Source organism: Passer montanus, unplaced genomic scaffold (genome assembly GCF_014805655.1).
Source record: "Passer montanus isolate IOZ18808 unplaced genomic scaffold, ASM1480565v1 scaffold3, whole genome shotgun sequence".
In the NCBI taxonomy this organism is placed as follows: Eukaryota; Metazoa; Chordata; class Aves; order Passeriformes; family Passeridae; genus Passer; species Passer montanus.
The window spans coordinates 20,541,288-20,557,377 of record NW_024367707.1 but is presented as its reverse complement, the minus strand read 5'-3'; the positions used below and the strand labels follow the sequence as shown (position 1 = coordinate 20,557,377).

At 42.8% G+C, this 16,090-nt stretch overlaps 1 protein-coding gene across 1 annotated transcript in view; it reads left to right on the top strand.

Annotated features, from left to right (window-relative positions):
- The window catches only part of NPAS2 (neuronal PAS domain protein 2), a 105,086-nt gene that overhangs the window by 58,692 nt on the left and 30,304 nt on the right, over positions 1-16,090 (top strand). Inside the window, 4 exon segments of the mRNA XM_039714398.1 lie at positions 225-316; positions 3,603-3,692; positions 9,554-9,674; positions 10,663-10,776. Of these exon segments, the coding sequence (XP_039570332.1) occupies positions 225-316; positions 3,603-3,692; positions 9,554-9,674; positions 10,663-10,776 (417 nt within the window).

Here is a 16,090-nt window from a genome sequence, read left to right as displayed (position 1 = left end):
ATACCCCAGTAATGCTGCTTGAAACCAATGGCCTTGTGAATACAAGCTCCCACTGAAGTCAGTACAAGCTGACTTGAGTAAAAAATGAGGAAAACATTTCAGTCTTGAAAACTGCAATTTTTGAATACAAAGGTTATTTCTCTCTTTTCATAGCAACTCGTATGTAATATTTCAAGATACAAGTTAATTTGAATTTTAAAGATGTAAATGTTCTATTTGTCTAGAAGTCTCAGCACAGACGGAGATTTCTGAAATTCAGCAGGACTGGAAGCCTTCATTTCTCAGTAATGAAGAATTCACCCAGCTGATGTTGGAGGTAAACATGCACATACACCTTTCCTAATTTTGTCTAACATGCCCATGCATTTAGAACAAACTGTCATCTGCACTTCCAAAAGAGGAGTTTTTGGGAACTGCTGTATTTGACCATCAAGCAGAGCTGCCACTGGGATTAAAGTCCCACCTGTTGCTCTTCCCTCTCAGCAGTACCGTTGTGCTGGGCTGCTGCAGTCTGCAGAGCTCTGCAGCAACTCCCAAGAAAAGCAGTTCAGGGCAAAGACTCAAATCACAGGTTTTTGGTTTGGTTTTTTTTTGTTTTTTTTTTTACAAACAGAGGTGAGGTAAAGGGCACTTGGCTGTTTTTCTCCTGTTCTTGGTAGGTGTTGTTAGCATCTAATATTTATGCAAGATTAGCACCTGAAACACAGTGGTGTCGCGTCCCTCTAGTGCTAGGTGCTGAACAAGCAGATAAAGCCTGACAGCTCCTCTTGCCTTGATACAGTTGGTGCTTCCACTCTGATTTTCAAGGCCCTTATCAAACACTTCTTATTCTAGCATTTTGCAATCATAGTTTTTCAGTTATAGCATAGGTTCTTTTAATGCTAGCTGCGATTTGAAGGGAGGCGATGCAATGGTGTTTATGTAGGTTCAAAATGAAAAGCAAATGAGTTGCTAAAACGCATTTTTCTCTCTCAGTAGTAGCTAGAACTGCCTTTAGCAAGGGTCTGTTCCTGTGCTAAACACACAGATGTTGCATAGCCCCACAGTGTCCTTTGAGAACAAGCTTCTCCTCCCACAAATGATGTGAACATGGCACATGATCCAGGCTCTGGTGCTTGGGCAGGGAAGGATGCTGGGGAACAACTTCACCACCAAGGAGTGGCATAAAGCCAGAGCATGTTGCTGGCTCCCAGAAGCTTGCAGTCCTTTGGCCATTTGTTGTGATGAGACTCCCCTGGACTAGTTTTATGAGACACTTTGCTCCCATTGCTCTGACAACCGCCCATTTCCATCTCTGTGCTCTGGAATTTAACACACATAACTCCTTCAGTCTGCACTGAAATATGTCCCTCAGATAGCAGTAAATTGACTGTTGTTTTGACAGGTTGGGTCTTTGTTGATTCTACTTGTATGCTACACAATTTTAGATTAAAACAATCACTTTTGGTTTCCCAGCTTATAAATCACCTTCTTGCTACTGTGATTTTCCATGCCCTTCAAGATAACATTGGGTATTGGGATGTCCTGTTGTGACAGATGTTCATCATTCCCTGCTATTTTGCCTTTCTACTAATCTTATTTTATTAGCATTTGGACAAGACTGCTTGAAGTTTTTCCCATCCTGTTATTAAGATGGGTAGGGTTTTTTCTGAGCACTAATTCAAAAGACTCAAGGCATAATTGACTGCAGTAATATATCAGCTTTCCTGAAAATGGCCTTTTCTTACCACATTGAAAAGGCTGTCACCAAATTACAGTGGGCATTAGGCTCTGTTTGTCTGTTTAGGACTGATGCAATAGTAAAACCTTTGAAGATGAAAATGCTCTCTTAATGTTGGAATGTCCAGTTGCAAGTAAATAAAAACAGTTACGTATGCATATATTAACTTGATTTTACCACAAAGCTCTGATATGAGTCACTGTGTGTAATTTGCATTGGATATGAAATAAAGACTTGATTTTTTAAAAACTAACAACCTTCACCATAGTAACATGCACGATCCAACTGCCTTGTAAAACCACTGCTCTCTTCTATGGGTTAACAGCTATCATGCTTTTTTATGAAACAGCTTGAATGTACTGCACTAAAGAAAAACATATTCTCTGCACCTAGATTAACAAAATCAAACTAACTATAGCAGCTGGAGGGTTTTCAGAGATGCTAAACACTCTTCTACTGGGGTATAAGTTATTGACTTGCTTTTCAAAGGATTGAAGCACCAGCAGATTCCCATTGACTTAAATAGTTGTGGGTGCTCAGCATTCTCTGGAAAAAGGAACATATGTTTGTGTCTTTATTCAAGGCTTTGTGTTTTCCTTTTTTTTTTTTTTAACAATTAGCATTTTCCAGTGTTCTCAGAAATCTTTCCCTTATTGAAGTCAGCGGGGGGAAGGATGTGCTGTGGCTTACAAGATCAACTGCAAGTCTGGCTTGGAGGCAGGCCGGGATTTGCGGTGTGGTTTGGTAACGCCGTGGCTCTCTGGTCAGGCTGTTTGCAGTACACCTGTCTCCTGAGCAGGTATGGCCACTGGAGCATAGTCAAACACTGCTCTGATTCAGTCATGCTTGCAGTGCCTTTGCTGCTCAAATACTCCTGGCAAAACTGATTCCAGAACATTGAGGAACTGGCAGGAAGGACCCAGACTTGCTCCACTTGAAGGGTTGGGAGCCTCACTGGTGACTCCCTAATGACAATGGGAAGGTTTTAATATATTATTTGAGCACCTACTGTTGTGTCTTAATTTTTTGAGATGTTCTCCTCACAGTGACCTGAAGATCATCTAGCTTTAGTTCACTCTGAGGAGAATCCCCCCAAAAATTAAGTTAATCTTGCCTTAGATCTCAAAATCTATGTAGGTTTAATTAGAACAAAACTTTGCTCAAAACTTGGCAGCTCAGACTAAAGAAGAGACTCATATAGAAGGTGAAATTGCTTCTGTGCAGAGGGTGGGGATAAGGCTGACATTTCCCTTCAGTCCTGGGAGTGAAGGGGCTTGCCACAAGATGGGACCAAAGTGAGGAAGAAACTCTGAAGACGGGTGAATTTGTCTTGGAATGAGTAATCTAATACCATGACCTTTAAAATAAATCACTCAATTAAAACTCAGGCTAAGGATTATTTGATCATTTGCATTGCTTTTACTTACATGAAAGCCCAGTAATATACAATGTTACATTAATACAAACTGAGATTTATGGGGTTTGCAGAAAAGTACCATTTTGAGATAGGACTGCATCCTTTCATCGTCCTTTGATATTTACACAGAGCTCAAATGTTCATTTTAATAACTTCCAAGGGATCTAGTCTTAGTCATTTTGCATTATTAAAATGTGTGATTAATTTAAAAACTGAGACATGAAATGTTCCTGTGAGCCCTTTGTTGCTTCAATAGTAGGTTTTACTAGACTACAAAGAGTGTTGTAAAAGTTAAATCAGACTGTAAAATCACAGAATTACTGTTCTGCAACTTGAGATAACATTCCTACAACTAGATAACAATATGGTGCCAAAGTCAAACTGTTTTGATCAATGCATTATGAGATGTCCTGTTTACACCACTCATTCCTTTTAAAGCACTCTCGACTTGTCTCTTTCCCTTAGGCATTAGATGGCTTCATTATAGCAGTAACCACAGGTGGAAGCATCATCTATGTGTCTGACAGCATCACACCTCTTCTAGGGCATTTACCGGTGAGTAATTCTGGCACTGCCTTTTCTACTACATGTTGTAGAATTGGGCACTGCACTTGTAGAAGCAGGTGTAGAACAGTGCTGGGGGTGGTGTTTTCCTGAAAACGTGGTGAGGGAGTTTGTCTCTGCATTATGCTGGCTGCTGCTGTTGCTCAGCTCTGCACTCTCTCTGCCTGATTCATACCCTTCAGGTTTTTGTTGCTATGAGGCACTTCAGCTTGAATGGAAAAAGCTCTGCAGGAATAGTCTGGCCAGAGGAGGGACAGGGTGACCTGGCTGATCTTTTCCATCTCTGATTTCTAAGCTAGCAGAGAATAGCACCAGCGCTGCTGGCAGCCCAGTGAGGAGCTTGTTAAGGGCCTTATTCTGCTCCCAGGGAGGCAAAGGACAAAAACCCCATTGAATGTGGAGTTAGGTGGAGGCTGCTGACGGCTCTCCCTTCAGCTCTGCTGTGCTTTCCCAAGGGGAGCGCACTGCTCCCGGGAGCTGCTGGTGGAGCTGATGCTGAGTGCAGCCCTGCACCAGTGCAGCCAGTGATCAGCCCTTCCAGCTGCTTCTGTCTGCGTGCTGCTCCAGGAGACACTCCTGTGCACTGGCTTGGGCTGGAGGAGCAGGGGAGAGGGGCTGCTCCAAACCCCACTCCTGTTGCTAAGGCTGCTCTAGGAGAAATGGCACAATAATTATGGATTAATCCTCACACTCATTTTTAGTACCCTGGTCTCAAATAAATACATGCCCAGGAGAAAAAATTAGCTGCCAAATCATTATTGTACTACCCCCTGCCATGTTCTTAAGAAAATTACAATTCTCTTTCTCTCATTTAGTTTTTCACCAAATATGTGTCATGTTTTCCACCCAGACAAATGTATTTCACAACACTACCTTGCTGGAATAAGAATAAAAATTATTTTCTTCTGAGACAAAAGGAACTTGATGAAAGAGCAGCTCCTGGTAAATGCAAAAATATTGCTATGCAACAACAGATTGAACTGAGTCTATCTATTTCAGTTTTCTTTCATCCTCAACAGTTTAGAAGACCAGTACTTGACTATTTTCTGACATTTGCCTCACTTCAAGGGTGGGGAGAGCTCTGTCCTATACACAGGCTGCGGGGTTTTCATACTGATTTCCATGAAATTTCCTTGTATTTGGAGGTTTCATTGGTATCCCTTTCAAATACTGATTCTTAGTGGAGATGATAGGTCTGCTGAGGGAAAATATTCCTCTTCAGGAAGACACATTTCAGACCCCGTGCCTGAAGTCTGAAGCCTTAACTGAACATGGATAGATTCAGGTTTACAATTCCTGAGTTGCCCCATCAGAACCTAAATTGGTTTTCTCTCCCAAAGACATGCTTTGTGTGATAACCTGACATGATATCCAGCCCAAAATAAGGATAAAGATGGACACTGCTTTTTATTTGCATAGAAGCAGCACATGGCAGTCCAAGTCAGGGACCAACCTGACCAGGCTGGAGGATGAGCAGACCTTGCTGGAACTGCTGGAGTGGTGATGGTTAACAATGGCCCCATCAGCCCACACATGCAGAGGAAGCATCCCAGGGGCCATAACTGAGCAAGGAATAAAGGTTTCTGCCTGCCCCAGGTTGCAAATCCCTATGGCCATGGGCAGGGGCCCAGCTGAGGGTGCTTCTAGGTGCACACTGGGTATTTTAGTCCTTTGTTGCCCTTGTCATTTGGTTTTTTTTAAAGTTTTAAAACTGAGTGCTATCTGGAAAATCTATGTGGCTTATTTTGTTTACCTCGAGGATCTATTTGTAAGCTAAATTCAGTCACTGTTTGAGGGACAAAATACCAATTCTTTCTCCTCTGTGACAACAGGGAAAAAATATTCTTAAAATCTTCTGCTTTGAACAAAGAAAGGAATGCAAAATTGGGCAGAATGCAGAGCAGGGTTCTCTGAGGGCTCCTGTTAAGAAAACTGATGTATTTTCTTTCATTAAAATAATGAAAGTTCCAGTGCTGACAACAAATGTATATCCGGTTCTCTTTAACACAGCTTCCCATACTTCCATGGAGAATTTTCAAACACAAACTTCCCCTGTTGTAATTATAATTTTTTTAATGAGGTCTGGAGACTACTCATAGGGTCAGTTGAGATGGAGAGGTCTAGCTCACATGGTAAGGATGACTCTAACTGAAGAGAACTCATTGAAATCTGATTACAACTCATAGCATTTGCCAGTCAGATGGTACACTATGACCCCAAGAATATGCAGTCTTTTGAGAAGAGTCCCTCCTTGTCCCTTCTGCTTTTCCAGAAGGTCCCTGGCAGGGTTGAGGTTTCTCCTCAGGGGCTACCCAGTGAAACTCAAGGAGCTGCTCTGCTGTGTTAGGTACTTAAGGTAAATCTCAGGGTGGAAGAATCCAGGACATCGCACCTTACAGTGTGCAGAAGTTAAGCATGTTGTGTTGTGTTACAGGGTAGCAGTGGGGATCAGTGCAGGACGTACAGGTTCTGCAGGGGCCAAATCCCAGCATACAAGTGCATAGCCATCTTTATTTTTTGTGTTGGTGGGAAAGAAACCTGTCTCATTTGCAGCCCTCCCCATTCCTTTTCTAGTCACCATGTTTGCTTAGATCCTTTGATTTTTTTCTCCCTGCAGCAAGAATTTTTCCACCTAACCACTACCCCCATCCCGCAGTAAAAGCAATGAAATTATGAGGAAGGAGTTCCACTCTGGAGTACAGCTGTTTTGTTGAAACTGCAGAAATATTTTAACTATGCACCCCATTATTGCAGAACTTGATGTATTGTATTTAGAACAGACCAGCATCCAGGTAGGCAAAGGTGTTCTTTGCCTGCCTTAGCTTTCAGGAGTAAATACTCCAAAGCTTTGCTTAGCAGGATCCCTAGATTTGAAGATGCAGAGTAGATTCCAGGCTTAGCAGCATAACTATGCATTGACATAGTTCATGTAACAAGTCTGCCCACAGTCACTGTGGTTTATCTTTGGTCTGCTTTGCCTATCTCATTCAGCAGTACTCTGGCTGTCTCAACCAGTGGCACAGAACTGCTCACTGCAGAATAATTAGACAGAGCTGCAAACCATTCCCCTCTAACTGATCCATTTTTATCACCGATGATCAAATTTTGTCAGTAGAATCAGGTCAGAAAAGACCTGCAAAATCATCAAGTCCAACCTTTGACCTAATACCACCATGCCCACTAAACCAAAGTGCAATGTCCACTCATTTTTGAACCCTTCCAGGGATGGTGATTCTACCACTTTCCTGGGCAACCTCTTGCCATGCTTAATCACTCTTTCATGAAGAAGTTTTTTCAGATGTCCAGCCTGAGCCTCCCCTGGTGCAGATTGAGCCATTTCCCCTTGTCCTGTCACTGGTTGCCTGGGAGAAGAGACCAACCCCCACATCACCACAACCTCTTTTCAGATAGTTTTAAGAGTATGATAAGGTCTCCCCTGAGGCTCCTTTTCTCCAGGCTAAACAATTCTAACTCCCTCAGCTGCTCCTTGTAAGACCTATGCTCCAGACCCTTCCCCAGCTCTGTTCTTCTCTGGACACACTACAACACCTCAGTGTGGGATGAATTGAACAGCCCAGAACTGGACACAGTACTCGAGGTGTGGCCTCACCAGTGATGAGCACAGGGGACAATCCCTGCCCTGCTCCTGCTGGCCACACTATTGCTGATCCAGGCCAGGATGCCATTGGCCTTCCTGGCCAACTGGGCACTGCTGGCTCACGTTCAGCTGCTGTGGACCAGCACCCCCTGGTCCTTTTCCACTGGGCAGCTTCCCAGCATCTCTGCCCCAGCCTGTAGCTCTGCCTGGGGTTGTTGTGACCCAAGGGCAGGATGTGGTACTTGGCCTTGTTGGACCCTCATACAGTTGGTCTCAGGTCTTTGATCCAGGCTGTCCAGATCCCTTTGCAGAGCCTATCTGTTTCACCACCCCTCTTTTTTCCATGGCATCAGATGTCTGCTCTTTGGGTCTGGTGCAGAATTAGCTATGAATAGCTTGCTTGGCATTTTCTACAGTTCCAGTGAGACAGTGGAATATTTGCTTCGATCTCTCTGTTTGACTTAGCAATGTATTCTGGATTGACATATTGATTCTAAAGCATTGTTGAAGTCTTGATGGTTACAAGATCCAGAAATTCTGTTCTGTGCACTGTTGTACAGGCATGCCAAACCTCTGCAAGAGGCAAGAGTTTGGAATTGGAGCTTGGTCACAGTATGGAGATAAATGGTTTCAGTTAGAGGAGTGGTGATGGCTCACATATTGTTTTCCAGTTACTGCAGAGTAGATGGGAGATTAATTAACCTGGTGGTATCATTATCATTTACAGGAAAAAAAATCACTTCTGAGATTGCACCTAAGCCTTGAACAGAACTCACCAGTGCAGTTTCCTGTCAAAGGCTTTTTCTTCATATGCACCAAAAAAAAAACCATTACATGAAACAATGTACTATATTTTGTGAAGTATAGTATGTGTATATAGAAGTGTGTATGTAAGTATTTATACGTATATAAAAAACCTTTATCACATACTGTTTCACTAGGATTCACATTAATAAGACATAAACTAAAGCCACAAAAATAACTTCTGAGTATTCTTCACAACATATTCAAGTAGTGAGCATATATAATACTTATAACTGAATCATCTAAAGTGATATATTTTTGTTAAGGTGTGTGTATAAAGCATAGCACTCTGATTTTTAAAGTCTGCTCAATGAGTTTCAGCACTCTAAACAGAAATTCCACACAGAAAAGCTAGCATGAATAGAAGGCAGATGGCAACCAAAACACAATCTTACACGAATAGATGATGGTTAATAATTTGCCAGTCTCATACAGAGCTTACATGTTTTCAGCATGACTGTACAGTCTGATAGAAGCTGCTCTGATGACACACAAAGCTGTGTCAGTGTGCCAGCTCAGCCTGAGATAGTCTCAAGTGGGACAGATGTAAGTTGATGCCATTGGAGGGTCACTTCATCTCAGGCTTCCTTTCAGATGCACTCTGCTGGGCTGGTCACCACACTGGCATAGCGAGACCTTCCTCTTGGCAGCCCATGACAGACTCATTGTTTTCTCCACCCTGAGCCAGCCATGGCCTTTTGCACAAATCCATCCCCTCTTTCCGTTCCCAAATCTCAGTTCCTAGATTTTGGATGGATTTCAGGTTCAAGCCAGCTGATCATGGGGCTGGAGGCGCATGGACATTCATCTCATGGCTGGCCAGAGGGAGGGCTCGTGTTGGTGGCACTGTGAAGTCCCCCTCCCTGGAGACTAACTGCTGTAAAGTCATGTCCAGACATGGAAGTCCCCTTCTCCCTGCTCCCACCTGCCAGGATGCACAAGTAGGGAACAAGACCTGCCACCCCGAGGGCATTTCCCAGGAGCTGAGGGGATCCCCCCAGGAAGGGGCTTGATCTGGGACTGACCTGGCTGTCTCAGGGTGACTCTCAGCCTCACTGCTCCTGCAAGTCAGGCTCTGTGAGGGAGAGAACAAATTCCAATGATCCACAACAGGGCTGTGCATGGAGCTTAGTATGGGCAGCCAGACACCCTTTTCCAGCCCTCTCCCAGGTCCCTTCATTTAATTGCGTGGACATACCTGCTGCATCTGATGGTCTCTAAGAAACATTAAATATTGCTGAATGATGAGACTTAATCTGATGACCAGCCCACAGAGAAATGGCCACTCAGTTTGTCCGATAGGTTCCCCCTCTTTTTTAGAGTACCTGGAAATCAGTGAGGAAACTCCTGTCAAAGGCCACAGGCTTTGTATTACATCTTGTTGCCCATCTCTTCAAGTGTTGATTGTTGTGATATTTCTGTTTGTCTCAAAAGTTATTTCTCTTTGCAGTGTGATGTCTTGGATCAAAATTTGTTAAACTTCCTCCCAGAACAAGAACACTCAGAAATTTATAAGATGTTATCTTCTTGTATGCTTATGACAGATTCTGCCTCATCGGATTACCTAAAAAGTAAGTTTCATTTTATCTTCTCCAGTAAATGAAAAAGCACAGGCAGGATAAAAAATTTTCTCCCAGAAAGTGTTTTTCATGTGACGTGCAATAAAAAAATTAGGTTCATAGCCTTTCAAAAAGATCTTGCCACCTGGAATGACCCTGTGGTTCTATTTTTAAATGAAACTCTTTGCCTTCATTTTACTAGGCTAAGACTACTTGCAGTTACGTTAATTATTAAATATGATATCATTTGAGACAGCTAAGGAAAATAGGTTAGCTGATGGAAATTGAGAGTTCGCCTGAGACAAATCACATCTTAATTGATATTTCAGCCTGTTCAAGTAAGATGTTGTTCAGAGATCAGCTAATGTGGCATACCTTTGGTTTGCCTTACAGTCAAAAAATACCTCTAAAACTATTTTAATTATTTTTCCAATTGAATTTTGATTTCCTTGGAAATGTTTTTACTTCCTCAGCCTTAGTCACTCTAGGAGGTAAGATGCAGAAAACCAAAAAAGACACAATAATGTAAGATGCACAGCTGCCCTATCTACTGTATCATACAAAACCTGCAGCTGATAGCTAATATGCCAAAGTTAATTTAATAGATGTTTTGAGGTAATTAAGCATAGTTTTCCAACACAAGATGTAGAACAGCTGTGAGTTGTGAGGAGCCTAAATAGAAAAAAGCAGTAAGTGAAGAGCCCAGTTCTCTCTGTTGGTGCTGTGTAGCTCCTGTGATGAGGTGGTGCCAGAGAAGGGTAAGCCTCCCGAGCTGTCCCCGAGCTGCAGGCAGGGCTGTGCACAGTGCTGAGCATCCTGCATCCCTGCAAGGCTTTCTTGCAGAGGCTCTGCAATGTATTGCATTGGTGTTTAGGACTCCTGAGTAGTAACAAGCTGCTCTTGTGCTGCCAGTTGCAAGATTGGGGTTGGAAGACACCATTGGTTGTGTTTAGCTTAAATAGTATATTTATTTCTTCTTCTTCTTCTTTTAACAATCCAGCTGACAATGAACTAGAGTTTTATTGTCATCTTCTGAGAGGAAGTTTGAACCCAAAGGAATTTCCAACATATGAATACATAAAATTTGTAGGAAATTTTCGGTCTTACAGCAATGGTAAGCTTTAATTGTTGTATAAATGTTCCTTTAGCTGTGTAAAATAAAATATAAGTATTGCTCCATTGAACAAGACAGGCTTTTAACTGACAGAACTATTTTTAACATTACGGGATGAATTTTGCTTCTCATGGATCTCATGGCTGAGTTGCAATAGCTGGATGAATATGTGTGATAAGTGAAATTGTGTTAGTTGCTTTTGTTACTGCCCTTCACTTGCAGTGATCCTGGACTCTGGGTAAGTTTGCAGATAATGACAGATTTAGATGAGGATTTATTTGTGCTCACTGATATTGTGTACTAAAATCCTCACCTGTTAGCAAAATTATAATCTTGCTACCTTATCTGCTGGTTTACTTTAAACACAAATTCCATGCCAGAACTGATAACCTGCCAAATCTGTCTTCTTACCCTTCTCTCCAAAATCTTGGGGAAAGGTAGCAGTGCCACGTTTCATCAGAACGGCTGAGGACACTGCCACCCACCTCCCTCTCCAGCTGCCATTTTGCATTGCTCTCCAGCACTGCAGAACCCAATACTCTCCAAAAGAAAAAAAGGGAAGATAGGCAGTCAGCACAGTCACTAATGCACCACAGTCAGCCCAGGGAAACCATCTTTCAAGGGGTGAAGAGCAGATTTCCACCTCACCCATTCTCTAACAAACAGATTGCTGCACAGCCATTAGTGTCAGAAATGAAATACTCTTTTATTCCTTTCCTTCTCCTGCCTGCCCAAGTTTGCTTTAGTTACTTGCCTGACTGAACTCCAGAGTGGCATTTCCAAAGTTGCTGGTATTGTTCCAAATAGGTCATCCTCTGCAAAAAAATTCCCCACCGTGCTTTCCAAAAACTGCACGCCACGCTGTGAAAAAAAATGTCCCTGTCCCCATTTAACTTTCTGCTTTTGCTCCACATGACTAGAATAGAAACCTACGTACAGGATGGAGATATGTATTTCTTGTTTGGTGCCATCTGATTTGAGGCTCTATTTGTATAAAAAAATGTAGCTGCCTGTATGCTGTATAGTTTGAATGAAGTGAAATGTGCCTGCCTGACAGACGTGCACACCAAGCTGTTCTGTTTTCTAGAGCAGAAACCGGATTTCAGGTGCTGACTCATAAGGATACATTTCTACCAGGGGAATTTCTGATCCATTTTCTTCAAGGATTTTCAGCCCTTTATTTTAGCATGACATTAATATTGCCCCCTTACCCGTTAGGATTTCACATCCCAGCAATTTTATCAGTGGCTATTTCTCAGAAGAATGATAAAACTTACATTATAGATATCTTCCCTAGCTTAATGCATAGAAACTAAATGGGAACATACTGATTTCAGAAGACACCAAACAATTTTCCAAAGACCCCATCTTAATAGCTTTCAAACAAGTCATGTGCTTTCTTCTTCACATTTTTTCCCCCTTTGTGCCACTTTTTTTCTAAATCTTCACTTTATTTTGTCTCTTCCACTTTCTTCTCATCTCTGCTGCAGCCTGACCCTCAGGGAGGGGCAGCATTACCTGGCTCTCAGGGAGGGGCAGCCTTACCTGGCTCTGTGAGATGGTGCCTCCTGGCTCCCTTTCCATCTGACTTAAATTTCACCAGTTCACTGCAGAGCCTGATGGAAATGCCTCACCAGTGCATGTCCAGCACTGCTCCCCTTTGGCTGTGAGTCACTCCCATGGCTGCCTCCCAGCAAAGGTGGAAGCAAGTGCACTGGACTCACACGTAGCAGGAGCAAACTGTTCACTTGGGAGCTGATACTCTTGGCTTACAGGGTGAGCAGCCAGAGGAGGGTGCAGACCTCTGAAGCAGCTGTCCTTGGATCCACTGGGCTCCTTGCACCAGCCAGCTGCACCCTGAGCAAGGCACAGGAGAATCAGCTCAAGGGAGCACCACAGGAATGCTCCACCCTTTGGGGAAGCCACCCAAGGGCTAGGGGCAAGCACCTGTGCTTTGCCACAGGGACTTGTGGCACAAACAACTTCATCTGGTGGGTGCAGTGGTGGGCTGGGTTCCTGCCTCTGCTTGGCCCACAGTTACCAGGCACCATGCCCCAGCCCGTGCTCCTCAGGGCTGTCACCTCTTGGGCCTGCAGTAATTGCCCTCTTTTCCTCCTGCTGAATAAATACTCTCTCTCCAGTCATCCATCCTCCAGGTGTGAGGCCAAGTGGGCAAGAAAGAAAGTGGTGGGAAGGGTGGTGGGAGAGACAAATCACTCAGGGCAGCATTTGTCCTGTATGCATGGGATCAGCTGGCCCCAAAGCCTGCTTTTTGGAGGTGTTTGTGAAGGAAGGATTCTAAGCTAAAGATAAGAAAAGAGTTAGCTGGTGGAGAAAGACAGAAATTGCAAATTAGGCTTAATTAGCAGGAGACATTCCTTATGAATGTATTGAAGAATGTTTTTCCCTGTAGCTTTTCACAGCAGAGGAAGTGTGAGCATGTTTTTACACATGGGAGACTGATACAGGATGTTCCTTAAATACAAATCCTGCCGTTCCTTTTTAGCCACCCAATGCAAACTCCTACCTTTGTTTCCAATGGTTTGCTGAGCATACTCTGAGCCCACTCAGCCTGTGTATTCATGCCACAAGGATGCCAGAGCCTCTATGGCCAGGGAAGTTCTTTTATCCCTGGGCAGATTATATTCTATCAGGATACTTAGCTATTCTATTGTCATTAATGTAGAGTCGTAGCAGGAGTAAATCTGTCTCCATTCCTTCTCATTTAACCTTTGCTGATGTATTTAAAAACTGGTAGGTCCTACCTCACCCTCTTTAACAGCAATGTCACTATTCTATTTCCACATAGCCTTTTATGTAACCTCCTTTGAATTATCATCTCCTTAGGCTTATTTTATTATTGTTCATTGCTCATACACTGCTGGTGCTTGGGGCGAGGAGGTCATGCATGTGAGTTCCCAGTCACCTTGCCCCTCTCCCTCCTCCCTCATACCTTCTCCGTTAATCGCATTGTTGACTTCTGGCTGAGAACATCATACAGGGATGGGTTTGAATGGATTAATTTGAAGGATTGCAGCTTAGAAAGCCAGTTAGGGGCTTAGCTGCTCTCCCTAACTTTAATGGGAGCTTTGAGGCTTTAAAGGCCATTGTACTGAGATGCCAAAGATAATTTTTTTCATGCTGAAGTAGGACAAATACCTGATATCTGCCAAGGTGACTTGTCACCAGAGTTGCTGTCAGGGAGCCAGATCACACACAAGCATTGAACCCATGCTACTCCCAGAGAGGAGCAGTCACTGGCATCTTCACTGATCCCAGAAGAGACAGGGACATGCATGTACACGGCACAGAAATTGCCCAGGAAAGCTGTCACAGTTCACAAGAGGTATTTAATCTTTCAGGAGATCACTGTCCCTGGAGCTCCTAGGGTCAGCTGCAGCTGTGGGCTAGAGGAGCTACACAGCCCAGGGCCAGGGTTAGCAAGAGCATGCACACTTTGACTGGTCCTGAGGAATCTGTACTCTGCAAGCCCTACTGCAGAATATTTCTGCAGCTGTATCTGCAGCAGGGCTGTGACATGAGCTGCCTGCACATGAGTGAATCCCCATTGCATTGGCTGTGCCCAAGCGAGAGCAGCTGACCAGCGAGACAGCAATGCAAGCTGTGCAGAGCGCCCGCATGAGTCACTGGCTGTGCTAAATCAAATACAAGAGATTAGATTTTCCATTTGGGAGGATTATATAATCATCATTAATTAAGCTTCAATGAGAAAAGCAGGACTGTAACCTGAAGTGAAGATCAGTAGTCCCGTGAGAGGAAAGGAGGTGGCCCATGGGCCACTCAGACAAGAAAGGTGGAATTCCTTTTTGCTTCTGTGAGAAATGCCTACTTGCTGAGATCATCAGGGTTGTTTTTGTTTTATTTGTAAATAGGAACTCTGTCCAATATTTTTATATATTTCAGGTTCTGGGTCTGTAGCCCAGATTTTAACGAGACACATGAATATCTGCAAACATCTAAGGGAAGTAAGTGCATCACTGTACCTATTAACCAGTAGTACCTGGTAAGAGAGAGTCATATCAGCATCACCAATGAATAATACAGTGGCTCACACCCAGACTTGCCTGAGGGCTGAAGCAGAAGGCAAGTAATAAAGGTGACTCTCCCCAAAAGTCCAAGGAAGTGCTCAGCTCCAGTATAAAATGTCAAATCAAGTGAGAATACATTTTATAAAGCCACTTAATAGCTCACTCAGATGAGAAATTATAAGATGGGTTGGATTTATTCTTCCTGTGAACATTGTTTGTACATTTGTAAACACACAAAGATCTCTCATAATTATATATCCAAATATTGGCTCTGGTATCCTCTTTCTGAAGTGACACACTTGCTTAAAAACTCCTGAAAGGGACAAAACCAGAGTCCTCCCTTTCAAAGAGGTAATCAGTATTAAAAAGGACCACCAGCATCTTTTAAGTGACAGATGTGTCTTTTCATCCAAAATCCCTGAAGCTTTTCTCTTGAGGAAGTAGATAAGCATTATGTGAAAAGAGTTCCTAATCAAGTAATGTAGTATTATAGTGGAATTTAAAATTGTGCATTTTTGTTTCCAATTACATGGAAACTCAGGAAGTTTCTGGTTACTGAATGCTAATAATTGCAGATACTCTACTGTTAGCTGATACATCTCTCAGATATAATAATAAACATCAAGAAAATTACTATGTTGAAGAGGAAAAAAGTCTTAACTTTCAGAAAAATTAATTTCATCTGAATCAATTTTTAAAATAAGTAAACAGTTCATACAGAAGATACATTGATCTTGAGCCTTCATAAGTATATGCTGAAACATCTGAAACAAGAATAACTCAATCTAAAATTAATGTTTGGATCAGAACCAACATCCACATGTTATTATTTGCTATTAACAATACCATGGAAGCTGCAGCTAACAATATGCAGCACTCATGCTAGGCTCTCTATGCAAAGAAAAGTCACCATTCCTGTCCTAAGGAATCTGCTTGAGATTCATATCAACACAGGATGGCCAGGGGAGAAAGAGGAGAAGGAAAGAGGAGAGAGTAGATCAAAGTGGACAGGTGAGGTATGGACAGTGTCACTGTTACTCATCTACATAGCTACTGAGAGCAGTCTGGCTTACCACCAGCACTTTAGATTTCTTCATTATATCTATTAATTGCCAAATATTCTGTTCATCTGAGGCCTGAATTAATTTATATAAACAATTTTGATTTTATTCTGGTCTGTTTGGCTTGTATTTTTTTAAATCACTGTTCAGTTTGCTTGACAGTCACTAAGACTGGTTCTTTAAACATCTCCTGTAGGAGAAGTT